We start from the raw sequence: 16273 nt of genomic DNA, 5'->3' as shown, positions 1-16273 counted from the left end.
CAGCGTTGCCTCTCTTTGGGTTTTCTTTATTGTGTCTACTTCCCTTTTTAGGTCTTGGATGGTTGTATTCAATTCCATCACCTGTTTGGTCGTGTTTTCTGTAATTCTTTAAGGGATTTTTGTGCTTCCTCTTTAAGATATTCTATCTGTTTAGCAGTGTTCCCCTGTATTTGTTTGAGTGAGTTATGAAGGTTCTTCTTGATGTCCTCTACCATGAGATATGCTTTTAGGTCCAGGTCTAGCTTTTTGGGTGTGTTGGGGTGCCCTGGACTGGGAGAGGTGGGAGTGCTGGGTTTTGGTGATGGTGCTTGGTCTTGGTTTCTGTTAGTAAGATTCTTATGTTTACCTTTCTCCATCTAGTAATCTCTGGAGTTAGTTCATTTAGTTGTCTCTGGTTAGAGCTTGTTCCTCTGGTGATTCTGTTAGCCTCTATCAGGAGAACTTGGAGACTAGCTCTCTCCTCTGAGTGTCAGTATTCAGAGCACTCTCTGCAGGCAAGGCCTCCTCTTACAGGGGAGGTGCACAGATACCTGGCATTAGGACCTCCCTCCTGGCCGAAGATGAAGGCCCAAAACAGAACCTGTCCCAAAGCTGAGTTGCTTTGGCCTGTCCCAGAAGCTGTTATCTTCTGTATTCTACACTCTCACCTGTGCAGAATACTTCTGGAGGAGTCCTGGAACCAAGATTTCTGCAGATGATGCTCAGGCCAAGAGCTTCCATGCCGCGTGGACCCCTATCCTCTGGCCAGAAAAGTGGCCAGATGTCTGGGGCCCGAAAAGGGTGCTGACTTAGAAGCTCTGTGGCTCCCGCCTGTCCCAGAAGCTGTTAGCTTCTGTATTCCGCACTCACACCTGTGCAGAATACTCTTGGCTTGGTCCCGGAACCAAGATGTCTGCCAAAGATACTCAGGCCAAGAGCTCCCAGGCCGGGCTGACCCTATCCTCTGGCTGGGAAAGAGGCTGGATGTCTGGGGCCCGAATAGCGGGCTGCCTTAAAAGCTCTGTGGCGGGGCTGGTGAGATGGCTCAGTGGGTAAGAGCACCCGAATGCTCTTCCAAAGGTCCAGAGTTCAGATCCCAGCAACCACATGGTGGCTCACAGCCATCTGTAGCGAGATCTGGCGCCCTCTTCTGGAGTGTCTGCAGACAGCTAAAGTGTACTTACATATAATAAGTGGATAGATCTTTAAAAAAAAAAAAAAAAAAAAGCTCTGTGGCTCCCGCCTGTCCCAGAAGCTGTTAGCTTCTGTATTCCACACTCTCACATGTGCAGAATACTCTCGGCACGGTTCAGAACCAAAATGTCTGCTGCCGATGCTCAGGCAAAGTGCTCCCGGGCTGGGCTAAAGTTATTTTCTTTTCTGAAACATGGGCAGCAAGAATCTAACTAATCTGAGAAATCTTCTTTTTTTTTTTTTTTTTTTGAGAATTTAAAAAGGTATTATGAATCTTTGTTTTAATTTTTTTTTATTACGTATTTTCCTCAATTACATTTCCAATGCTATCCCAAAAGTCCCCCATAGCGCCCCCCACTTCACTACCCACCCATTCCCATTCTTTTGGCCCTGGCATTCCCCTATATTGGGGCATATAAAGTTTGCAAGTCCAATGGGCCTCTCTTTCCAGTGATGGCCGACTAGGCCATCTTTCGATACATATGCAGCTAGAAACAAGAGCTCTGGGGTACTAGTTAGTTCATCATGTTGTTCCAACTATAGGGTTGCAGTTCCCTTTAGCTCCTTGGGTACTTTCTCTAGCTTCTCCATTGGGAGCCCTGTGATCTATCCAATAGCTGACTGTGAGCATCCACATCTATGTTTGCCAGGCCCCGGCATAGTCTCACAAGAGACAGCTATATCTGGGTCCTTTCAGCAAAATCTTGCTAGTGTATGCAATGGTGTCAGCATTTGGAAGCTGATTATGGGATGGATCCCTGGATATGGCAGTCTCTAGATGGTCCATCCTTTCATCACGGCTCTAAACTTTGTCTCTGTAACTCCTTCCCTGGGTGTTTTGTTCCCAAATCTAAGAAGGGGCATAGTGTCCACACTTTGGTCTTCATTCTTCCTGAGTTTCATGCGTCTAGCAAATTGTATCTTATATCTTGGGTATCCTAAGTTTTGGGCTAATATCCACTTATCAGTGAGTACATATTGTGCGAGTTCCTTTGTGATTGTGTTACCTCACTCAAGATGATGCCCTCCAGGTCCATCCATTTGGCTAGGAATTTCATAAATTCATTTTTTTAATAGCTGGGTAGTACTCCATTGTGTAAATGTACCACATTTTCTATATCCATTCCTCTGTTGAGGGGCATCTGGCTTCTTTCCAGCTTCTGGCTATTATAAATAAGGCTGCTATGAACATAGTGGAGCATGTGTCCTTCTTACCGGTTGGGACAACTTCTGGATATATGCCCAGGAGAGGTATTGCTGGATCCTCCGGTAGTACTATGTCCAATTTTCTGAGGAACCGCCAGAATGATTTCCAGAGTGGTTGTACAAGCTTGCAATCCCACCAACAATGGAGGAGTGTTCCTCTTTCTCCACATCCTCGCCAGCATCTGCTGTGACATGAATTTTTGATCTTAGCCATTCTGACTGGTGTGAGATGGAATCTCAGGGTTGTTTTGATTTGCATTTCCCTGATGGTTAAGGATGTTGAACATTTTTTCAAGTGCTTCTCTGCCTTTCAGTATTCCTCAGGTGAGAATTCTTTGTTCAGTTCTGAGCTCCATTTTTTAATGGGGTTATTTGATTTTCGGGAGTCCACCTTCTTGAGTTCTTTATATATATTGGATATTTGTCCCTTATCTGATTTAGGATAGGTAAAGATCCTTTCCCAATCTGTTAGTAGTTTTTTTGTCTGATTGATGGTGTCTTTTGCTTTGCAGAAGATTTGCAGTTTCATGAGGTCCCACTTGTCAGTTCTCGATCTTATAGCACAAGCCATTGCTGTTCTATTCAAGAATTTTTCCCCTGTGCCCATATCTTCAAGGATTTTCCCCACTTTCTCCTCTATAAGTTTCAGTGTCTCTGGTTTTATGTGAGGTTCCTTGATCCACTTAGACTTGACCTTAGTACAAGGAGATAGGAATGGATTGATTCATATTCTTCTACATGATAACAACCAGTTGTGCCAGCACCATTTGTTGAAAATGCTGTCTTTCTTCCACTGGATGGTTTTAGCTCCCTTGTTGAAGATCAAGTGACCATAGGTGTGTGGGTTCATTTCTGGGTCTTCAATTCTATTCCATTGGTCTACTTGTCTGTCACTATACCAGTTCCACGCCGTTTTTATCACAATTGCTCTGTAGTAAAGCTTTAGATCCAGCATGGTGATTCCACCAGAGGTTCTTTTATCCTTGAGAAGAGTTTTTGCTATCCTAGGTTTTTTGTTATTCTAGATGAATTTGCAGATTGCACTTTCTAATTGGTTGAAGAATTGAGTTGGAATTTTGATGGGCATTGCATTGAATCTGTAGATTGCTTTTGGCAAGATAGCCATTTTTACAATGTTGATCCTGCCAATCGATGAGCATGGGAGATCTTTCCATCTTCTGAGATCTTCTAGAATTTCTTTCTTCAGAGACTTGAAGTTTTTATTATACAGATCTTTTGCTTCCTTAGTTAGAGTCACGCCAAGATATTTTATATTATTTGTGACTATTGAGAAGGGTGTTGTTTCCCTAATTTCTTTCTCAGCCTGTTTATTCTTTGTGTAGAGAAAGGCCATTGATTTGTTTGAGTTAATTTTATATCCAGCTACTTCACCGAAGCTGTTTATCAGGTTTAGTAGTTCTCTGGTGGAATTTTTAGGGTCACTTATATATACTATTATATCATCTGCAAAAAGTGATATTTTGACTTCATCTTTTCCAACTTGTATCCCTTTGATCTCCTTTTGTTGTCGAATTGCTCTGGCTAGGACTTCAAGTACAATGTTGAATAGGTATGGAGAAAGTGGACAGCCTTGTCTAGTCTCTGATTTTAGAGGGTTTGCTTCAAGCTTCTGACCATTTACTTTGATGTTGGCTACTGGTTTGCTGTAGATTGTTTTATCATGTTTAGGTATGGGCCTTGAATTCCTGATCTTTCCAAGACTTTTATCATGAATGGGTGTTGGACATTGGCAAATTCTTTTTCCACATCTAACGAGATGACCATGTGGTTTTTGTCTTTGAGTTTGTTTATATACTGGATTACATTGATGGATTTCCGTATATTGAACCATCCCTGCATCCCTGGGATGAAACCTATTTGGTCAGGATGGATGATTGTTTTGATGTGTACTTGGATTCGGTTAGCAAGAACTTTATTGAGGATTTTTGCATCTATATTCATAAGGGATATTGCTCTGAAGTTTTCTATCTTTGTTGGGTCTTTTTGTGGTTTAGGTATCAGAGTAATTGTGGCTTCATAGAATGAGTTGGGTAGAGTACCTTCTGTTTCTATTTTGTGGAATAGTTTGTGAAGAACTGGGATTAGATCTTCTTTGAATGTCTGATAGAACTCTGCACTAAACCCATCTGATCCTGGGCTTTTTTTGGTTGGGAGACTATTAATGACTGCTTCTATTTCTTTGGGGGATATAGGGCTGTTTAGATCATTAACCTGATCTTGATTCAACCTTGGGACCTGATATCTGTCTAGGAACTTCTCCATTTCATCCAGGTTCTCCAGGTTTGTTGAGTATAGCCTTTGGTAGAAGGATCTGATGGTGGTTTGGATGTCTTCAGGATCTGTTGTTATGTCTCCTTTTTCATTTCTGATTTTGTTAATTAGAATGCTTTCCCTGTGCCCTCTAGTGAGTCTGGCTAAGGGATTATCTATCTTGTTGATTTTCTCAAAGAACCAGCTCCTTGATTGGTTGATTCTTTGAATAGTTCTTCTTGTTTCCACTTGATTGATTTCGCCCCTGAGTTTGATTATTTCCTGCCTTCTACTCCTCTTGGGTGAATTTGCTTCCTTTTGTTCTAGTGCTTTTAGGTGTGTTGTCAAGCTGCTAATGTGTGCTCTCTCTAGTTTCTTTTTGTAGGCACTCAGAGCTATGAGTTTTCCTCTTAGAAATGCATTCATTGCGTCCCATAAGTTTGGGTATGTTGTGGCTTCATTTTCATTGAACTCTAAAAAGTCCTTAATTTCTTTCTTTATTCCTTCCTTGACCAAGGTATCATTGAGAAGGGTGTTGTTCAGTTTCCACGTGAATGTTGGCTTTCTATTATTTGTTATTGAAGATCAGCCTTAGTCCATGGTGATCTGATAGGATGCATGGGACAATTTCAATATTTTTGTATCTGTTGAGGCCTTTTTTGACCAATTACGGTGTCAATTTTGGAGAAGGTACCATGAGGTGCTGAGAAGAAGGTATATCCTTTTTTTTTAGGGTAAAATTTTCTGTAAATATCTGCCAGATCCATTTGATTCATAACTTCTGTTAGTTTCACTGTGTCCCTGTTTAGTTTCTGTTTCCATGATCTGTCCATTGGTGAAAGTGGTGTGTTGAAGTCTCCCACTATTATTGTATGAGGTGCAATGTGTTCTTTGAGATTTACTAAAGTTTCTTTAATGAATGTGGCTGCCTTTGTATTTGGAGCATAGATATTCAGGATTGATAGTTCCTCTTGGAGGATTTTATCTTTGATGAGAATGAAGTGCCCTTCCTTGTCTTTTTTGATGACTTTGGGTTGGAAGTCAATCTTATCAGATATTATAATGGCTACTCCAGCTTGTTTCTCCCTACCATTTGCTTGGAAAATTGTTTTCCAGCCTTTCATTCTGAGGTAGTGTCTATCTTTTTCTCTGAGATGAGTTTCCTGTAAGCAGCAAAATGTTGGGTCTTGTTTTTGTAGCCAGTTTGTTAGTCTATGTCTTTTTATCGGGGAGTTGAGTCCATTGATATTAAGAGATATTAAGGAAAAGTAATTGTTGTTTCCTGTTATTTTTGTTGTTAAAGTTGGCATTCTGTTCTTGTGGCTGTCTTCTTTTAGGTTTGTTGAGGGATTACCTTCTTGTTGTTTCTAGGGCGTGGTTCCCGTCCTTGTATTGGTTTTTTTCTGTTATTATCCTTTGAAGGGCTGGATTCCTGGAGATATAATGTGTGAATTTGGTTTTTTCGTGGAATACTTTGGTTTCTCCATCTATGTTAATTGAGAGTTTGGCTGGGTATAGTAGCCTGGGCTGGAATTTGTGTTCTTTTAGTGTTTGTATAACATCTGTCCAGGATCTTTTGGCTTTCATAGTCTCTGGTGAAAAATATGGTGTAATTCTAATAGGCTTGCCTTTATATGTTACTTGGCCTTTTTCTCTTACTGCTTTTAGTATTCTATCTTTATTTAGTGCATTTGTTGTTCTGATTATTATGTGTAGGGAGGTATTTCTTTTCTGGTCCAGCCTATTTGGAGTTCTGTAGGCTTCTTGTATGTTCATGGGCATCTCTTTCTTAGATTTGGGAAGTTTTCTTCTATAATTTTGTTGAAGATGCTTGCTGGTCCTTTGAGTTGAAAATCTTCATTCTCATCCACTCCTATTATCCATAGGTTTGGTCTTCTCATTGTGTCTTGTATTTCCTGGATGTTTTGAGTTAGGATCTTTTTGCATTTTCCATTTTCCTTGATTGTTGTGCCGATGTTCTCTATGGAGTCTTCTGCACCTGAGATTCTCTCTTCCATCACTTGTATTCTGTTGCTGATGCTCGCATCTATGGTTCCAGATTTCTTTCCTAGGGTTTCTATCTCCCGTGTTGCCTTATTTTGGGTTTTCTTTATTGAGTCTACTTCCCTTTTTAGGTCTAGTATGGTTTTGTTCCTTTCCATCATCTGTTTGGATGTGTTTTCCTGTTTTTCTTTAAGGACTTCTACCTGTTTGATTGTGTTATCCTGTTTTTCTTTAAGGACTTGTAACTCTTTCACAATGTTCTCCTGTAATTCTTTAAGTGAGTTATTAAAGTCCTTCTTGATGTCCTCTATCGTCATCATGAGATTTGCTTTTAAATCCAGGTCTAGCTTTTCAGGTGTGTTGGGGTGCCCTGGACTGGGCGAAGTGGGAGTGCTGGGTTCTGATGATGGTGAGTGGTTTTGGTTTCTGTTAGTAAGATTCTTATGTTTACCTTTAGCCATCTGGTAATCTCTGGAGTTGTTATAATTGTCTCTGTTTAGAGATTGTTCTTCTGGTGATTCTGATTACCGTCTATCAGCAGACCTGGGAGACAGGCTCTCTCCTCTGAGTTTCAGTGGTTAGAGCACTCTCTGCTGACAAGTTCTCCTCTTATAGGGAAGGTATACAGATATCTGGTGTTTGGACCTCCTCCTGGCCGAAGAAGAAGGCCCAAAACAGGACCTTTCCCAGATGCTGTGTTGCTTTGGCAGTTCACAGAAGCTGTCAGCTTCTGTGGTGCACACTCTCACCTGTGCAGACTAAGTTCCTAAGTTCGGTGGAGTCCTGGCACCAACCTGAGAAATCTTCTAACAAATGTTTTTCAAACCATACTCCTCTCGCCTGAAGCAGATCTTGGAGGCTGCAGACAAATGCCTGTTTAGAATTTTCTGATCCGATTTTCCACTAACCAACCCTAAGTGGAATCAGTGCTGGGTCAACACTGTCCCAACTTAGCCCATATCCTATCGCACCTACAGCAACAATTTAAAAAAGATGAAGTTTAAAGCCAGCGACATCATGAATACCTGCTGCTCACTGTGCTCAATATGATCTTCTTGTTCTTCCCTTCTCGTGGAGCTCCACATAAGTCAGTATTTCCTCAGTCTGTCCTGCAGTGTTCAGGACCCGTGTGCTGGGCACCAACTGTACCTGGCTGCGGCCACGTGAATTGGGTTCCCCTGAAAGGTGGGCTGGGGCTGAAAGAGATCAGATGGTGAGAAAAGAACAAGGCCAAGACAAATCTTTCTGTTCAAAGCCTCTAAAGTTTACTAAGAGTCCGAGCTTATAAAGAGGGTAGGCCCACCCCCCGCCAGCCCATTCTTGGTTCCTGGAGTCAGCCTGTAGGTGATCTACAGGGTCATCTCAAGGACCTTTCAGCAGGAAGCAGAGTCTTGGAGAAGAGCAAAAAGAACCATCGAGGTCAGAAGGCTCTACCGTAGGTAATCTCCTTAGTGAGAGCAAGATGAAAGTCTGGATCAGCATGCTTCAAGGCTGAGGGAGTCTATAACTAGGATTTGGCAAGTGAGCTAAGTTCCTTATCAGATAAGCCTCTGCATAGGTTGTTTCACAAAAGCTAACTTGCATTAGAGTTACTGATTAGAGATACAGTAGGAGTCTAGAATCCACCCATGAGCTACATGGAGCATACAATGTTTGGCCGTGGCTATTTCTTATATACTGAGTTCAACATGCATCTGAAGAAGGGAATTATGTTTCTCTATCTGGAGAGAGTTGCTTTGAACCATGACAGTAGCTTCTCAACCCATGTATACCACTGTGTTATATTGAATCAAGAGTATTTAATTTCTGTGTTTGCTAGGCCCCGGCATAGTCTCACAAGAGACAGCTATATCTGGGTCCTTTCAGCAAAATCTTGCTAGTGTATGAAATGGTGTCAGTGTTTGGAAGCTGATTATGGGATGGATCCCTAGATATGGCAGTCTCTAGATGGTCCATCCTTTCATCACAGCTCCAAACTTTGTCTCTGTAACTCCTTCCATGGGTGTTTTGTTCCCAATTCAAAGAAGGGGCATAGTGTCCACACTTTGGTCTTCATTCTTCTTGAGTTTCATGCGTTTAGCAAATTGTATCTTATATCTTGCTCACAGTCAGCTATTGGATGGATCACAGGGCTCCCAATGGAGAAGCTAGAGAAAGTACCCAAGGAGTTAAAGGGATCTGCAACCCTATAGGGGGAACAACATGATGAACTAACCAGTACCCCGGAGCTCTTGTCTCTAGCTGCATATGTATCGAAAGATGGCTTAGTCGGCCATCACTGGAAAAAGAGGCCCATTGGACATACAAACTTTATATGCCCCAATACAGGGTAATGCCAGGGCCAAAAGAATGGGAATGGGTGGGTAGGGAAGTGGGGGTATGGGGGACTTTTGGGATAGCATTGAAAATGTAATTGAGGAAAATACGTAATAAAAAAATATTAAAAATAAAAAAGAGTATTTAATTTCTGGGATACTCCATTCTTTTCAATTTTTTGCCTATCTGCATCCATATATTTTCTTTTATCTAACAGTCTATAGTAAATGTGTATCACTCTTAAGCCTGATATCCCCTAAGGAATAAAGCACACAATGACAGAAGAGCACCCGAGGATCTCTTCCCACTCACTTTTCTATTGCTATGTCAGTATTACTGAATTAATTACTTAGAAGAGGGATTTGGGGTTTTTTTTTGCTGACTTGAGTTTATGGTCAAGTTTTTCTGTCATTTCTATTCTCTAACTCTTCCTTGGCATATATTTGCTTTCAAACTGAGAAATATATTTGCTTTTTCAACTGTCTGTCTTTCTGTACATGCTACCTAGGCTTGCTTATTTTGAACACTAGGAGAGAGGGGAGGAGTGTCAGGGGAGGGAGAGAATAGAGGGTGTGAAGAAAAGAGGCAGGAGGAGAAAAAGACTCTCCACAAAAATTTCCTTTTGAGTATTTCTCAAACACGATTATAAGTGAAATAGTAAAAGTTTAGTACTGTGTTCTTGGGGGTCTTTTACCTTTGGAAGAGAGGTATCAGAGGTCACTGTCACTAGATAGTAAATAAGAGATTGATAATAAAAATAAGGAGATCTGCATCCTAATTCATGTAGGCATACAAATCTCTGACAATGGACTTTGTTTTACTGAAGAAAGATTTGTAATTCTGGATGAAAAGTAGTTTCTTATTAATAAACATACTGCATCTCTTTGTACGTCAGCTATGTGTAATAAGTATTGCCTTTGTTTTCCTGGAGCGAAAAAGAGTTTATCTGAGTTAATGTACAATTATCTCTAAACCAAGGCACTTTAATCTCTTTGACAGTATATAGCCGAATACACAATTTGTTGCAGCTGACTTTACAAGAATCTTGGACTCCATAAGACACCAAAATTAAAATAAGATAACATGAAAATAAGTAACCTTTCTTCCAGCTGATCATAGCCAGACCAGGGGGTTACAACAACTTCTCAAATCATTTGTATCTCTAACATATAGTAGAAACTTTCTAATGACAAGCAGGAATAATGAAAAATATCACAATCTCCTGAATAATTTATTTTGATGCATCTGTTTTCTTTACAGAATCCATTTTGCAAAATTGACTTTACAATATAAGAGAACTGAGCTTGAAGTATTGCATTCTAAATGTTTCTACTAAACATTTGAAATAAGAAAACTGTACAGGGGAAATATACAAGGGTTAAAAGGTACCATACATTTGAACAGTTAACTACAGATAGTTAATCAGACATCATCAGGGACTTATGTTGACAGCTTAGGGTAATCTCCAAAAGTATTTTTGTTCTTAATCAGTTTTACGAAGTTCTTCCTATATTGTTTGCTTGTCCTCTCAAATACTTGGCCATATCATTGTTGTTTAGTATCTTAGCACTTTAGTTTAAAAAGATACTGAGTTAAGCTATATTATTAAGAAAACCTAAATAGAAAAACATAAACTATAATGGCCGTATTAAAATATGACAGTCAGAGTATGATGAAGAGAAAAAAAATGAGGAACACACTTTTTGTTCCTAATTCAAAATTAATGTTAAATGGCATACAAATTAGGAGACACACTTGATTTAAGTAGTTACCTTAGGGTGTTTTGCTGTGAAGAGACACCATGACCAAAGAAACTCTTATAGAGGACAACATTCCATTGGGGGCTAGCTTATGAGTTCAGAGGTTCAGTCTATTATCATCAAGGGGATAGCCTGCCAGCAGCCAGGCAAGCACGGCATTGAAGGCACAGAGAGGTCTACATCTAGTTACAAAGGCAGTCAGGAGAAGATGGGCAAAGCCCATCCAAACAGTGACACATTTCCTCCAATTCGCCCACACCTATTCCAACAAGGACATACCTCCCAATAGTCCCACTCCCTGGGCCAAGTATGTTCAAACCATGACAGTAATCATATATTATTATTATTATTTTAGATCAGGTTTTTATTACTATGCATGTATATTATCTGTCTTCATGAGGAACCCCAAAAACTTAAATAGGGGCTATCCATGACTTAGTTGCCTGCTTGTGGATCCTGTTCCACTTAACTGGGCTGCCTTGTCTGGCCTCGGTGAGAGAGGATGTGCCTAGTCCTGAAGTAACTTTATGTGCTCAAGTAGGCTGGCACCCAGGAGGCTCTTCCCCTTTTCAGAGGAGAAGGGATAGAGGGAACATGGCAAGGGGCGATATGTGGAGAGACTAGGAGGAGAGGATAGGGCTTCAATCAGGATATAAATTGAATTACAAAAAAAAAAAAATACAGGTATACTCTGACACAAATTTAAGACCAGTGGAAATATTGCTGCCATCCCTTCAGGGCCTAGGTTTGCACATTAGAGGTATATATGGAAAGGAAAAAAAAACTATTTAAATAATACTTAAAACTAAAGGATTCTGTACCATACTGTGTCTAAGAATGAATTGTGAAGAAAATGTCGAGATTTCTATCTTAATACCTTTCTTTTATAAATTAAAATATTAGATTTAGGTGGAAAAACATGGACTGAAGAAAGGTTAATGATAGAGATTGTCAATTTATAAACTGAACATCCCTTTGAATTCTGCATATAGGCCTGAGTCATTCACTTCTATGATTTTTTATTTAAACTACAGAATTATTACCATAAGGGGCACCTTTTAATTACAGACGTTTGCTTGAATGCCACAAAGTCCAGAAGTAAAAACAGTAATGAAAAGTACATGCACATATAAACCAACTATAAGGCAAATAAATTTATTTATGCGGAAACTGTAGTCAATTAAAAATAATTTTCTAATGTAGCAATGGTATGAGTTAGCAGATCTAGGCAAAGATGACTTAAGACACACAAATCACAAAACTTAAAATGCACATTTGAGGAATGGCTTGGTGTATCAGGAGTTTAGATTCATGATTTTTGAAAGTCAAAAATTATGCTGTTTCTTCCTTATTCAATATGTTTTCCCAAATAAGTCAAAGGAAATGTTTAATTCAAAGAGAAAGAGGTATAAAATTGTACCTGTGGCTATTAATAAATAGCCCAAATGAGAATCAAGACAAGCAATTTCGATCATAGAATTAGAAAGTAGAAGGAATAATGTTCCTTGCTCTAAATATCTATCTGATGAAGTTATTGTCAACTTTAGAATCATGAAGTACTATATATGATGGCATCAATAGAGAAGAATTCATACCAGAGAGGAACACATACAACAGGAGGAGAGAGAAGAAACCTGACTGATTCATTAAATATGTGAAGATGCATTCATTTCAATGCCAATTTTACATTTATCAATAGAAATAAATGGTATCTGCTGTTTAGTTTTTATATTCTTAATCTTAGTGAGATTGAATATTTCTCATTATTTATATCTGCTTCTTTTCAGAAAAGACATGCTCGCCTCCTTATATTCCAAATGGTATCTACACACCTCACAGGATTATACACAGAACTGATGATGAAATCAGATATAAATGTAATTATGGCTTCTATCCTGTAACTGAATCAACAGTTTCAAAGTGTACACTAACTGGCTGGATCCCTGTTCCAAGATGTACCTGTAAGCTTCACTTACGTCTTTAATCTCCATGACCCTGAAATTAGCCTATTAACTATGCACAGATGAAAATACAGTAACAGCAAATATTTAATTTTTATTTATGTACAACCCTTAGAAATATTTTAGTTTTGAAAGTAAATATTTAATGTAATAGTATAAGTAATATTAGAATTTAAGATTCCAAGTAATATTTAAAATACATTATAGAAAACTAAAATTTTTAATTTACTGTACCTTAAATAAAAATATATGTGAATAAATACATTTTTCTAATTAATAATTTTCTAAGATTTGTAATAAATTATTGGGTAAGAATATTGTCATGTAAAAATTTATTTTACTTATTTATTTGCATCATAGTAAATCTCAGTACTATTTGCCTCATAACAAACCTTTGTTGTCCCTTCCTTTTTGTCAGCCAGATTTGAAGATGACTTGGCTAATGGCTCTGAATCAGTGCGTTGCTGTCAGATATTCTTGAATGTCAGTCATCAGGCGACTTTGCTAGGCACTATGTCCAACATGCCACACACACTAGGATTTGGCAAGAGGGCTCAGTTCCTTATCAGATAAGCCTCTGCATAGATTGTTTCACAAAAGCTAACTTGCCTTAGAGTTACTGATCAGAAATACAGTAGGAGTCTAGAATCCATCCATGAGCTACATGGAGCATACAATGTTTTGGCCATGGCTGTTTCTTATATACTGAGTTCAACACGCATGTGAAGAAGGGAATTATGTTTCTCTATCTGGAGAGCATTGCTTTGAACAATGTCAGTGGCTTCTCATCACATGTATACCAACCACTGTGTTATATTGAATCCAGAGTATGTAATTTCTGGGCTACTCTATTCTTTTCAATTTTTTTTTGCCTATCTGCATCAGGAGCATCTTTATGTCAGAAAATAAGTGGTAAGTCAAAACTGCTTGCCTGACACACCACCAAAGAGATATAAGGGAATGGCCAAGATCCCAATATCCCCTTCAAAGGCATAGACCCAATGACTTAATTATTTCAGTGTGTCCAGAAACTCTGAAATTTATATCCTTTCCAATAGCACCAGTAATGAAAAACCAAGCTTTTAACTGAGATGAGAATTTGGAAAATCTATAATATCTAACTCATAAAAATGAAAGAAGCTATTTCCACTAAGAAATAGCATTAATACTATAATTGTAAGAAAGTTGAGTTTAATTTTTTTAATTAGTTCTCTTACAAATTTTCTTTTATTTCTTTTTATTGTTTCTATTTATTTATTATTTGTTTTTGCCATTAGGATTTTTTATATAAAATTTATTTTCTCATATATTACCTCAGCTTTCCAACTCCTCCATCCCATCAACCTCATTCCTCCCCATCCCTCCCTCCTCCATTTCCCATCAAAACTGGGAGGCCCCCAGGGATATCAACGACTATGCCATATCAGATTTCAATAAGATTAGGCATTTCTGCTTATATTTTGGCAGGATGAGGCAACTCGGTATGAGGACAAGGTTACACAAAGTAGGGAAAAGAATCAAAAATCAACCGACACTCCCTCTGTTAGGAATCCCACAAAAACACCAAGCTATACAACTATAACATATATTTAGAGGACATAGGTTAGATTCAGGCTCCCTGATTGTCAGTTGAATCTCTGTGAAATCCCAAGAGTCCAGGTTACTTGACTCTGAGTTTTCTTGTGGTATCCTTGATAATTCCAGCTCCTATAATCTTTCTTCCCCATCTTCTGCAGGATTCTCCAAACAATGTCTAATATTCAGCACAAAAGTAACTTTTTTTCTCCTGAGTAATTTTCTCATAGACTTAATGCTTCTCTCTGCTAACCTAGGCCTAGTCCTGTACACTTTCATTTACCATGAGCTACATCCATCCATGTACGATCTTATCTAGACCAAGAATGATTTCAGCCTTTGAGACTTACTGGTGTGTAAGTCCACACCTTGCTAGTACTTGTTGACCTCTGCCTGGCTCATTCAACTCAACTGTTCTGGCTTAAACTCCTCTGCAAACTGACTGAATCAATCTGGTTTCTCTCTGAGCCTTTGACTTTGTGCTCTGCTGGGCATCAAATTAACCCTGGCAATCTGTTCTAATCCTCTGGCTCCTTCTCATATTCTAGCTCCTCCCAACTTCAGTTGTGACTAGCTTGTTCTGTCTCTGCAACCTGTCCGAGTTAAACGGTCTCCCAGCCTCTTCTTCTGTGCTGCTTTCTCTTAAGTAGCCTCTCTTTTCTCTCTGTTCTCATGAGACTTGAACATTTCCTATTCTGTTAAATCTTTCTTTGATTTATCAAGTTGTCTGAGACTCAATTTGACATTTCTTTCAAACATGAGTACTTCCTTCTACAAACTAACATTACCTTCATTGTTTTGGATTAAAGGTGTGTAGTAAGGACTTGTCTGTATTACAGCCAGAGGGATTAAAGTTGTGTACTAAGGCTGAGCTACACCTCACTAGAAAACAGATTTTTCCTGTAAACAACATAATCTTGGGGTTCACAATGTTGTCAAAAATCCTATAATTGTTTGGCTGTGGGTCTTTGCATCTGTTTCCATCAGTTGCTGGGTGAAGCCTCTCTGATGATGACTGGGCTGGGTACCAGTCTATGAGTATAGCAGAGTATCATTAGGCATTATTGTATTGACTTTTTTTCTTTAACAGTCATGTTTGGATCTATTCTAGGTCTCTGGTCCATATAGCCTCTTGTTTCTGGTCCTCAAGTCAGTGACAGGGGAGAGTGTAACTCTCATGGCATGGGTATCAAACTGTATCTGTCATTGGTTATCCACTCCCTGAATTCCTGTGCCACCTTTAACCCAGCACATCATTCTGGCAAGACAAATTGTAGGTTGAAGGTTTTATGTCTACTTTGGTGTCCCAAACTCTTTATGGGGTCATGTCCCTGTTTTCATTACTGACTTTGTTAGTTTCTTTATTCTCTCTGCCTTTTACTTAGTTTGGCTAAGGGTTTGTCTGTATTGTTGATTTTCTCAAAGAAGCATCTTTTTTTCTTTGATTCTATTTTATTGATTTCAGCCCTATAATGTTTCTTATATCCAAGCTGGTTTACTCTCTGCTGTCAACTCCTCTTCCAGAGCTTTCAGGTGTGCTGTTAAGTCACTAGTATGAGATCTTTGAGATCTTTCTGCTGTCTTTATGAAAGCACTTAGTACTATGAACTTTCCCCTTGACACCACTTTCATTGTGTCTCATATATTTGGTATTCTGTGCCTTCATTTTCATTGAATACTAGATGTCTTAAATTATTTATTTCTTCCTTTACCCTGTGGTCATTCAGAAGAGCATTGTTCAGTTTCCATGAGTTTATGGGCTTTCTGTTGTTGTTGAAGTTCAGCTTTAATCCCTGTAGTCCAAGAAGATATAAGGGATTATTTCAATTTTCTTGTATTTGTTGAGACTAGCTTTGTGACATAGTTTATGGTCTGTTTTAGAGAAAGTTCTGTGAGGTGTTGAGACAAAGGTATATTCTTTTGAGTTTGGGTGAAATGTTCAATAGATTTCTGTTAAGGCCATTTGATTCATCATACCTCTCAGTTCCATTTTTTTCCTGTTAATTT

The 16273-nt window shown here is 38.9% G+C and overlaps 1 protein-coding gene across 5 annotated transcripts in view; it reads left to right on the top strand.

The window, feature by feature from the left end:
* Positions 1-16273, top strand: part of LOC110288164 (complement factor H) — a 115169-nt gene that overhangs the window by 27276 nt on the left and 71620 nt on the right. For 3 of the 5 annotated variants that reach the window (XM_085841600.1, XM_085841593.1, XM_085841590.1), the window contains exon 2: positions 12518-12691. The exons of the other annotated variants lie outside the window; for them this stretch is intronic. In XM_085841600.1, the coding sequence (XP_085697726.1) occupies positions 12518-12691 (174 nt within the window). The remainder of the gene's footprint in view (positions 1-12517; positions 12692-16273) is intronic. 5 annotated transcript variants of the gene reach the window in all.

The sequence above is a fragment of the Mus caroli genome, unplaced genomic scaffold, assembly GCF_978045245.1.
Source record: "Mus caroli unplaced genomic scaffold, Mus_caroli_1 scaffold_1, whole genome shotgun sequence".
Taxonomy (NCBI): domain Eukaryota; kingdom Metazoa; phylum Chordata; class Mammalia; order Rodentia; family Muridae; genus Mus; species Mus caroli.
Note: the sequence above shows the minus strand (reverse complement) of the source record. Positions and strands in the feature narration are given on the sequence as shown.